Source organism: Oncorhynchus kisutch, linkage group LG6 (genome assembly GCF_002021735.2).
Source record: "Oncorhynchus kisutch isolate 150728-3 linkage group LG6, Okis_V2, whole genome shotgun sequence".
Classification (NCBI taxonomy): Eukaryota; Metazoa; Chordata; class Actinopteri; order Salmoniformes; family Salmonidae; genus Oncorhynchus; species Oncorhynchus kisutch.
Genome location: NC_034179.2, coordinates 10,542,174 through 10,553,181, shown reverse-complemented (window position 1 = coordinate 10,553,181; position 11,008 = coordinate 10,542,174). Strand labels below are relative to the sequence as shown.

Genomic DNA, 11,008 nt, shown 5'->3' with positions numbered 1-11,008 from the left:
GAAGGGTTTCTCAATCTATTTATAATTACAATTCAAAGAGACTATTTACAGGTAAATAAAGGGGAAGGTGAGTGGGCAATAGAAGATGAGAAAAGAGCCTGCGCATATGAATTGTACCATCCTACTCAATGTATTTCATCTATACCTAAGCAAGTAACTCGTCTACCCAAAGTCTCAAGATCTATTGGACTTTACATGCACTCAAAAGGTAATGGAATAGACTGACGAGTACAATACTGGTGGGCTTTATTTCAGATTTTGACCCAAAGTTTGTCAATGGCCTCTCACTGGCAGTATGTGGGCAGGTGTACCATGGATGTATTGGACTAGTTTCTTTTCCTGAGGTTAAAGGTGAATATATTCACAGTTAAGACTAATCAATATATATATATTTTTTAAATATACACATTTTAAACCTACAACAAAATTAGTTCCAGTACAGAGACAAACAGGTGTCAGTAAATCTTCACATAAACAGTTTTTCCCTCTAGGTTTTCTACATATGATTACAATCAACTCATTTGTGTGCCTCAAAAGTTACATGTCGTCATTTTGAACATTATACAACAGGTGAGTCTAATCCTGATTGGTTAAAACTGCATTCCAGCCAGTGTCTACATGTAGTCATTTTGAACATTATACAACGGGTGAGTCTAATCCTGAATGCTGATTGGTTAAAACTGCATTCCAGCCACATGTCGTCATTTTGAACATTATACAACAGGTGAGTCTAATCCTGATTGGTTAAAACTGCATTCCAGCCAGTGTCTACATGTAGTCATTTTGAACATTATACAACGGGTGAGTCTAATCCTGAATGCTGATTGGTTAAAACTGCATTCCAGCCACATGTCGTCATTTTGAACATTATACAACAGGTGAGTCTAATCCTGATTGGTTAAAACTGCATTCCAGCCAGTGTCTACATGTAGTCATTTTGAACATTATACAACGGGTGAGTCTAATCCTGATTGGTTAAAACTGCATTCCAGCCACATGTCGTCATTTTGAACATTATACAACAGGTGAGTCTAATCCTGATTGGTTAAAACTGCATTCCAGCCAGTGTCTACATGTAGTCAATTTGAACATTATACAACGGGTGAGTCTAATCCTGAATGCTGATTGGTTAAAACTGCATTCCAGCCACATGTCGTCAATTTGAACATTATACAACGGGTGAGTCTAATCCTGATTGGTTAAAACTGCATTCCAGCCAGTGTCTACATGTAGTCAATTTGAACATTATACAACGGGTGAGTCTAATCCTGAATGCTGATTGGTTAAAACTGCATTCCAGCCACATGTCGTCATTTTGAACATTATACAACAGGTGAGTCTAATCCTGATTGGTTAAAACTGCATTCCAGCCAGTGTCTACATGTAGTCATTTTGAACATTATACAACGGGTGAGTCTAATCCTGATTGGTTAAAACTGCATTCCAGCCACATGTCGTCATTTTGAACATTATACAACAGGTGAGTCTAATCCTGATTGGTTAAAACTGCATTCCAGCCAGTGTCTACATGTAGTCAATTTGAACATTATACAACGGGTGAGTCTAATCCTGAATGCTGATTGGTTAAAACTGCATTCCAGCCACATGTCGTCAATTTGAACATTATACAACGGGTGAGTCTAATCCTGATTGGTTAAAACTGCATTCCAGCCAGTGTCTACATGTAGTCAATTTGAACATTATACAACGGGTGAGTCTAATCCTGAATGCTGATTGGTTAAAACTGCATTCCAGCCACATGTCGTCAATTTGAACATTATACAACGGGTGAGTCTAATCCTGAATGCTGATTGGTTAAAACTGCATTCCAGCCACATGTCGTCAATTTGAACAGAAAGCATGGTGTCATATCTAAATCTGGTTAAGGCTCAACTCCAGTGGACTGACACCCCAACGCTAGCCTGGTCCCAGATCTGTTGGTGCTCCTATGATCGTGGTGATGCAAGACAAAACAGACCTCGGTCCAGGCTACCTCAAACGCCATCTTTGTGCATGTTGTACGTAGGGCTCTTGAGCATTGATGTCTCGCATCATGTGTGAGAAATGAGGGTACTCTAGCGTCTTTCATTTGCACATGCATGAATGGTGATTGAAGTGCCTGTCTTTTTCTCATTTGCCTAAAATCTGTACTCCTCCTTTGATCTATCTGAAAGAAGTGACCGGGTGAAAGCCAGGCCTAATGATGATCTTCCATGTAGTTGTGTAGAGCCTGGTTAAACACAGCCAAGAAGAAGTCTGCATCGTTCTTGGTGATACACATAGGGGGCTTGATCCGGAACGTCTGTGGGTCAGAGAGAGAGAGCGGGTGTGAGTGGGAAAGAGTTATTAACAGTATGTTCATAGATAACTAACCTCTGTGGGTTAGGAAGTATTTCCTAAAACAAGTGGCACCTCAAGCTGTCAAAGTGATCTGTGCATTCTTTACCCAAACCGAATATGCAAATTAACAGAAAATAGCATACTACGACAAAAGCCGAAAACAGCAAGGCGCCCTTTTGTCCTCCCTCCCTACATTCCCAGGACTTATTAACTTTAACCTGAATGGACTGATCTGATACTTGGTTTGTTACATTGCTTTGGAGCCATGTAGGTTCACGACAGACCACAAAGCTAAGGCTTACTAGCAGGCAGATCCTGACTGACAGGACAGACGGGGAATTTGAGTGTACCTGTCCATATACTCCTCCTTTCCATTACCTGTCCATATACTCCTCATTTCCATTACCTGTCCATATACTCCTCATTTCCATTACCTGTCCATATACTCCTCATTTCCATTACCTGTCCATACACTCCTCCATTCCATTACCTGTCCATATACTCCTCCCTTCCATTACCTGTCCATATACTCCTCCCTTCCATTACCTGTCCATACACTCCTCCCTTCCATTACCTGTCCATACACTCCCTTACCTGTCCATACACTCCTCCATTCCAATACCTGTCCATATACGCCCTTACCTGTCCATATACTCCTCCATTCTCTTACCTGTCCATATACTCCTCCATTCCCTTACCTGTCCATACACTCCTCCATTCCAATACCTGTCCATATACGCCCTTACCTGTCCATATACTCCTCCATTCTCTTACCTGTCCATATACTCCTCCATTCCCTTACCTGTCCATACACTCCTCCATTCCAATACCTGTCCATATACGCCCTTACCTGTCCATATACTCCTCCATTCCCTTACCTGTCCATATACTCCTCCATTCCCTTACCTGTCCATATACTCCTCCATTCCCTTACCTGTCCATATACTCCTCCATTCCAATACCTGTCCATATACGCCCTTACCTGTCCATATACTCCTCCATTCCCTTACCTGTCCATATACTCCTCCATTCCCTTACCTGTCCATATACTCCTCCATTCCCTTACCTGTCCATACACTCCTCCATTACCTGTCCATACACTCCTCCATTCCAATACCTGCCCATATACGCCCTTACCTGTCCATATACTCCTCCATTCCCTTACCTGTCCATATACTCCTCCATTCCCTTACCTGTCCATATACTCCTCCATTCCCTTACCTGTCCATATACTCCTCCATTCCCTTACCTGTCCATACACTCCTCCCTTCCCAATCAGAACACCCATGTCTTTGGTGTCTTCAAAAATCTCGCTCATGGCTGCTGGTGGGAGAGGTTTGCGGCTCGCCTGAGAGGGAGGGAGAGATAGAGGACAGAGAGAGTGAGGGAGACTGGGTGGGTTGGAGGGTTAGGACAGTGGTTATGTGCAGGCCTGCTCTGTCGTTATGCAGAACTCTCTACTCGTGATTAATAAGTAACTTGATCTGAACTGAACCATGACCATGTGGGAGGGCACAGAAAGTTGTTCAAGTCGCACGCTATATGAGTGATAGTTCTTGGTTAAACAAGATGTTGTATAGACATTGTGTGTATATATATATATATATATAGACTACAGTATAGATAGTATAAAACAAGAGAATAATCATTTAACCAATTATGCTAATAATTTCACTAATCTAATTAAGACAAATTATTAATCCATCTGAGAATAAAGCGCATAATATTCTGTAAACAATAAGCGATTAGGTCTCCCCAATTAGCCATTAACTCATGAATTAAAATATTAATTTGCAGGTTCATTAAAATGTTCATTTGCATTGTTCTTACTGTACAATGCACATGATCTTTCACCATAGTGTGGACTAGGACCTCTCACCTTATCTTTCACCATAGTGTGGACTGACCTCTCACCTTATCTTTCACCATAGTGTGGACTATGACCTCTCACCTTATCTTTCACCATAGTGTGGACTATGACCTCTCACCTTATCTTTCACCATCTCCACTCCAATCTGCAGTCCCTTCCCTCGGACATCCCCAATGATCTCATACTTGTCCCTCATCTTGGCCAGCTCTGTCAGCAGATAAGTCCCCACGTTGTGGCTGATCTGCTGCGTGCCGTCCTCCTCCATGGTCTGGTGGTGAAATACAATTATAGTAAGCAACTCTATTTCTATGGTGGAACATTAACACATGGAGTAATGGTGCAAGAATAATGGTGGAACATTAACACATGGAGTTAATGGTGCAAGAATAATGGTGGAACATTTAGCAACATTAACATTTGGAGTTAATGGTGCAAGAATAATGGTGGAACATTTAGCAACATTAACACATTTTTATTTATTTTTATTTTTTATTTTACCTTTATTTAACCAGGTAGGCAAGTTGAGAACAAGTTCTCATTTACAATTGCGACCTGGCCAAGATAAAGCAAAGCAGTTCGACAGATAAAACGACACAGAGTTACACATGGAGTAAAAACAAACATACAGTCAATAATGCAGTATAAACAAGTCTATATACAATGTGAGCAAATGAGGTGAGAAGGGAGGTAAAGGCAAAAAAGGCCATGATGGCAAAGTAAATACAATATAGCAAGTAAAATACTGGAATGGTAGTTTTGCAATGGAAGAATGTGCAAAGTAGAAATAAAAAAATAATGGGGTGCAAAGGAGCAAAATAAATAAATAAATAAAAATTAAATACAGTTGGGAAAGAGGTAGTTGTTTGGGCTAAATTTTAGGTGGGCTATGTACAGGTGCAGTAATCTGTGAGCTGCTCTGACAGTTGGTGCTTAAAGCTAGTGAGGGAGATAAGTGTTTCCAGTTTCAGAGATTTTTGTAGTTCGTTCCAGTCATTGGCAGCAGAGAACTGGAAGGAGAGGCGGCCAAAGAAAGAATTGGTCTTGGGGGTGACTAGAGAGATATACCTGCTGGAGCGTGTGCTACAGGTGGGAGATGCTATGGTGACCAGCGAGCTGAGATAAGGGGGGACTTTACCTAGCAGGGTCTTGTAGATGACATGGAGCCAGTGGGTTTGGCGACGAGTATGAAGCGAGGGCCAGCCAACGAGAGCGTACAGGTCGCAATGGTGGGTAGTATATGGGGCTTTGGTGATAAAACGGATTGCACTGTGATAGACTGCATCCAATTTGTTGAGTAGGGTATTGGAGGCAATGGAGTAATGGTGCAAGAATAATGGTGGAACATTTAGCAACATTAACATTTGGAGTTAATGGTGCAAGAATAATGTTGGAACATTTAGCAACATTAACACATGGAGTAATGGTGCAAGAATAATGGTGGCTTGCAACATGGAAGTGCAATTATAGTCATATTTCTATGGTGTGCAACATGAAGGAACATGGTGCATTAGCAATGCAATGGAATGTTTTTAAATGATGTGTACTTCTGTGACATGCAAATTCTAAAGCTGAAATCTCCTTTTATGGTACTCTAATATACTCTTAAAATATAGAAAAGAATTTAGGGCACATTCTAATAATAAGATGCAGAAAGAAGAAAATGATTTATAAACATTAGCTCAGATCATAGATGGTAGTTTAGTTCAGTGTTTCTCAATATCCAGTCCTCCAGTACCACCAACCCTGGTCCTCCAGTACCCCCAACCCTGGTCCTCCAGTACCCCCAACCCTGGTCCTCCAGTACCACCAACCCTGGTCCTCCAGTACCACCAACCCTGGTCCCCCAGTACCCCCAACCCTGGTCCTCCAGTATTGCAACCCTGGTCCTCCAGTACCCCCAACCCTGGTCCTCCAGTACCCCCAACCCTGGTCCTCCAGTACCCCCAACCCTGGTCCTCCAGTACCACCAACCCTGGTCCTCCAGTACCACCAACCCTGGTCCCCCAGTACCACCAACCCTGGTCCCCCAGTACCACCAACCCTGGTCCCCCAGTACCCCCAACCCTGGTCCTCCAGTACCCCCAACCCTGGTCCTCCAGTACCCCCAACCCTGGTCCTCCAGTACCACCAACCCTGGTCCTCCAGTACCACCAACCCTGGTCCCCCAGTACCACCAACCCTGGTCCCCCAGTACCCCCAACCCTGGTCCTCCAGTACCCCCAACCCTGGTCCTCCAGTACCACCAACCCTGGTCCTCCAGTACCACCAACCCTGGTCCTCCAGTACCACCAACCCTGGTCCTCCAGTACCACCAACCCTGGTCCTCCAGTACCACCAACAGTACACATTGTTATTGTAGCCTTGGACAAGCACCCCTGATTCAACTAATCATCAAGCCCTCTTGAGTTGAATCATTTGTGTTTTTGTCCAGGCCTACAATCCAAATGTGTGCTGTTGGGGCTACTGGAGGACTGGATGTTGAGAAACCCTGGTTTAGTTGGGTGTGTTTCTGCTTACATCCAGAACAGATGAGGCGATGGCACATGCCACAGGATTACCACCGAACGTGTTGAAGTGAACTCCCTTGGCAAATGAAGCGGCCACCTCTGGAAAACAAGTCACAACAAGAGCTGAGTGGGACAGCTCACTTCACACCTCATCATTCTAGGGAAAAACTCCCTTCCATGGAAAGATTCATAGGAGAGATAGAGAGTGTGTGTCAGTCAGAGGTGGACGGGCTCATTCTAATGGCTGAAATGGAATGGAGTCAAACGTGGTTTCCATATGTTTGATACCTATGTATTTTAGACCTATTCTGTCCAGTTATTACCAATAGCCTGTCCTCCTATAGCTCATCCCACCAGCCTCCTCTGATGTGTGTTTGTGTGTGTGGCCCAACTCGAGGGTCATCAGGGGGATGTTGAACCGATTACACCCTGGTCTGATGAACACGTGTGAACTGAACAGAGCTTATCCCTGCCTGATTGTGTATACAGACCAGGGGTTGAAAATCGTCCAATCGTTTCATTCTGAACAGAACCATTCGTTTTTTTGCGACAAAGATCTCAACTGGTTAGGACCAAATCAAGTACATGTTTATATTGTTCCTTTCGGTTCCTTTTTAAACCTTTGAAATATATATTTTTAAACATTTAGCTCGACATTAAATGACTTTACCAATCAGTGCGGATCGAGCAGCTTGCTGTGGTGTGGGTAAGTGATTTAATCTGTAAAGGAACGTCATGAAGAGCAAATTGTATTTTGCCGCAACAGCACGGTTTAGTCATACTGAAAGACAAACACAGACACACACTATGCTACCAGTCACATGATAGGGCTAGAGATGCAACTGACATTTTGAGGGTGAGCAAGCTTTCCTTTAAGCGCAAGGCATCTTGTCATGACATACATTATCTGAATTAGTCCCACAGAATTATACCTAGGAGGAGTGGCTTCTATGGAGGAACTTCGAATGTCTTTGAACTTCTGAGTTGGTTTAACGTTGGACCAGAGTAAACGTTAGCCAGCTAGCTAACAAGCTGTGCAGAGCAACACTAAAATTCAAAACACCTCACCTTTTTGTGGTTAAGTCCAATGTGAAAATATACACAGTGCATAAAACATTAAGGAAACTTCCCTAATATTGAGTTGCAACCCCTTTCGCCCCCAGAACAGCCTCAATTCATTGGGGCATGGATTCTACAAGGTGTCGAAAGGGTTCCCCAGTGATGCTGTTTTCCACAGTTGTGTCAAATTGGCTGGATGTCATTTGGGTGGTGGACCATTCTCGATACACACAGGAAACTGTTGAGCATGAAAAACCCAGCAGAGTTGCAGTTCTTGACACAAACCGGTGTGCCTGGCACCTACTACCATACCCCGTTAAAAGGCACTTCAATATTTTGTCTTGCCCATTCACCCTCTGAATGACAAATACACACAATCCATGTCTCAAGGCTTAAAAATCCTTCTTTAACCTGTCTCCTCCCCTTCATCTACACTGTTTTTAAGTGGATTTAACAAGTGACATCAATAAAGCATCATAGCTTTCACCTGGTCATTCTATGTCATGGAAAGAGCAGGTGTCCTTAATGTTTTGTACACTCAGTCCTTAACTAGCATTGAAAAAGTAAATCCATTCTTCTCTAATTAAACATCGCTCTCTAATTTCTGAATTGCGCTTGTAACGTCATCTGTAGGTAACCTATGCTTCAGAGGGGAGGGGCAAGTAACCTACATGGAACAACTTCATGAGTGAGGGCTTGCATAGGCGCTTTGTTGCGATTTTTGTGGGACTGGGAAAAAAATGCAGTTATTAACCAGTTCCCATGTTTTTCAAATAAGATTGGAACAGTATAGATCACTTTCAGTTTGGGTTCTGTTCCTTGAACGGGTTCCAACCGTTGATACAGACCACAGGCCACGGACTGAAAAGTGGAGGAATTCAGAACAAGGGAAATCAATACCACATTACAATAGTGATTATTACTACACTCTGAAACCTGTTGAAAGCTGAGACTGATCCTCGAAGGGTCAGCTGGTTATGTTGCCTCACACCTCAACACATGCACTGGCACAGACACACAGTCAGAGACAGTGGTGTGTTGACTAACGTCAATCAGAGACATTGATTGTTAGCACGCCATGGTGTGAGAGGTGAACCATCATTGTTTCTAGCCTATGGAATCCAGGGATGTGTTGACATGGAAACAAAGCCTTTATAAACAAAGTTGGCATTACACAGTTCTCCAGTCGTAGAACCTACAGTACCAGCCAAAAGTTTGGACACACCGACTCATTCAAGGGTTTTTCTTTATTTTTACGATTTTTTACATTGTAGAGTAATAGAAGACAAACTATGAAATAACAAATATGGAATCATGCAGTATCCAATATTTTATATTTGAGATTCTTCAAAGTAGCCACACTTTGCCTTGACAGCTTTGCACACTCTTGGCATTCTCTCAACCAGCTTCACCTGGAATGCTTTCTCAACAGTCTTGAAGGAGTTCCTACATATGCTGAGCACTCGTTGGCCTCTTTTCCTTCACTCTGCGGTCCAACTCATCCCAAACCATCTCATTTCGGTTGAGGTCGGGTGATTGTGGCGGCCAAGTCATCTGGTGCAGCATGCCGTCACTCTCCTTGGTCAAATAGCCCTTACACAGCCTGGAGATGTGTTGGATCACTGTCCTGTTGAAAAACAAATGATGGTGGGACTAAGTGCAAACCAGATGGGATGGTGTATCACTGCAGAATGCTGTGGTAGCCATGCTGGTTAAGTGTGTCTTGAATTCTAAATAAATCACAGACAGTGTCACCAGCAAAGCACCATCACACCTCCTCCATGCTTCACAGTGGGAACCACACATGCGGAGATCATCCGTTCACCTACTCTGCATCTCACAAAGACAGCGGTTAGAACCAAAAATCAAAAGTTTGGACTCATCAGACCAAAGGGCAGATTTCCACCGGTCTTGGCCCAACCAAGTCTCTTCTTCTTATTGGTGTCCTTAAGTAGTGGTTTCTTTGCAGAAATTTTACCATGAAGAACTGATTCACACAGTCTCCTCTGAACAGTTGTTGTGAGATGTGTCTGTTACTTAAACTGTGTTAAGCATTTATTTGTCCTGCAATCTGAGGTACAGTTAATTGCCGATTTCTGAGGCTGTTAACTCTAATGAACTTGTCCTCTGCAGCAGAGGTAACTCTGGGTCTTCCTTTCCTGTGGCAGTCTTCATGAGAGCCAGTTTCATCATAGCACATAATGGTTTTTGCGACTGCACAAAGTTCTTGAAATTTTCCGGATTGACTGACCTTCATGTCTTGAAGTAATGATGAACTGTCATTTCTCTTTGCTTATTTGAGCTGTTCTTGCCATAATATGGACTTGGTCTAATACCAAATAGGGCTATCTTCTATATACCAACCATACCTTGTCACAATCATAACTGATTGCCTCAAATGCATTAAGGAAAGAAATTCCACAAATGAACTTTTAACAAGGCACACCTGTTAATTGAAATGCATTCCAGGTGAATACTTCATGAAGCTGGTTAAGAGAATGCCAAGAGTGTGCAAAGCTGTCATCAAGGCAAAGGGTGGTTACTTTGAAGAATCTCAAACACTTTTTTGGTTACTACATGATTCCATTTGTGTTATTTCATAGTTTTGATGTCTTCACTATTATTCTACAATGTAGAAAATAGTAAAAATAAAGAAAAAACCTTGAATGAGTAGGTGTGTCCACTTTTGACTGGTACTGTACATCACGGCTCTCACTTTTAGAACCAGTATCACATTTCTCAGTTACAGAACCTGTATCACTGTCTTTACAGAACCTGTTTCACTGTCTTTACAGAACCTGTATCACTGTCTATACAGAACCTGTATCACTGTCTTTACAGAACCTGTTTCACTGTCTTTACAGAACCTGTATCACTGTCTTTACAGAACCTGTTTCACTGTCTTTACAGAACCTGTATCACTGTCTATACAGAACCTGTATCACTGTCTTTACAGAACCTGTTTCACTGTCTTTACAGAACCTGTTTCACTGTCTTTACAGAACCTGTATCACTGTCTATACAGAACCTGTTTCACTGTCTTTACAGAACCTGTATCACTGTCTATACAGAACCTGTATCACTGTCTTTACAGAACCTGTATCACTGTCTTTACAGAACCTGTATCACTGTCTATACAGAACCTGTTTCACTGTCTTTACAGAACCTGTATCACTGTCTATACAGAACCTGTATCACTGTCTTTACAGAACCTGTTTCACTGTCTTTACAG

The 11,008-nt window shown here is 42.6% G+C and overlaps 1 protein-coding gene across 1 annotated transcript in view; it reads right to left on the bottom strand.

Moving 5' to 3' along the window:
• Positions 1-229: 229 nt before the first annotated feature.
• The window catches only part of agxt2 (alanine--glyoxylate aminotransferase 2), a 30,595-nt gene continuing 19,816 nt past the window's right edge, over positions 230-11,008 (bottom strand). The window contains exons 11-14 of the mRNA XM_020484775.2: positions 6,728-6,816; positions 4,329-4,478; positions 3,590-3,688; positions 230-2,302 (exon numbers count right to left, since the gene is read on the bottom strand). Of these exons, the coding sequence (XP_020340364.2) occupies positions 2,198-2,302; positions 3,590-3,688; positions 4,329-4,478; positions 6,728-6,816 (443 nt within the window). The 3' untranslated portion in view covers positions 230-2,197. The remainder of the gene's footprint in view (positions 2,303-3,589; positions 3,689-4,328; positions 4,479-6,727; positions 6,817-11,008) is intronic.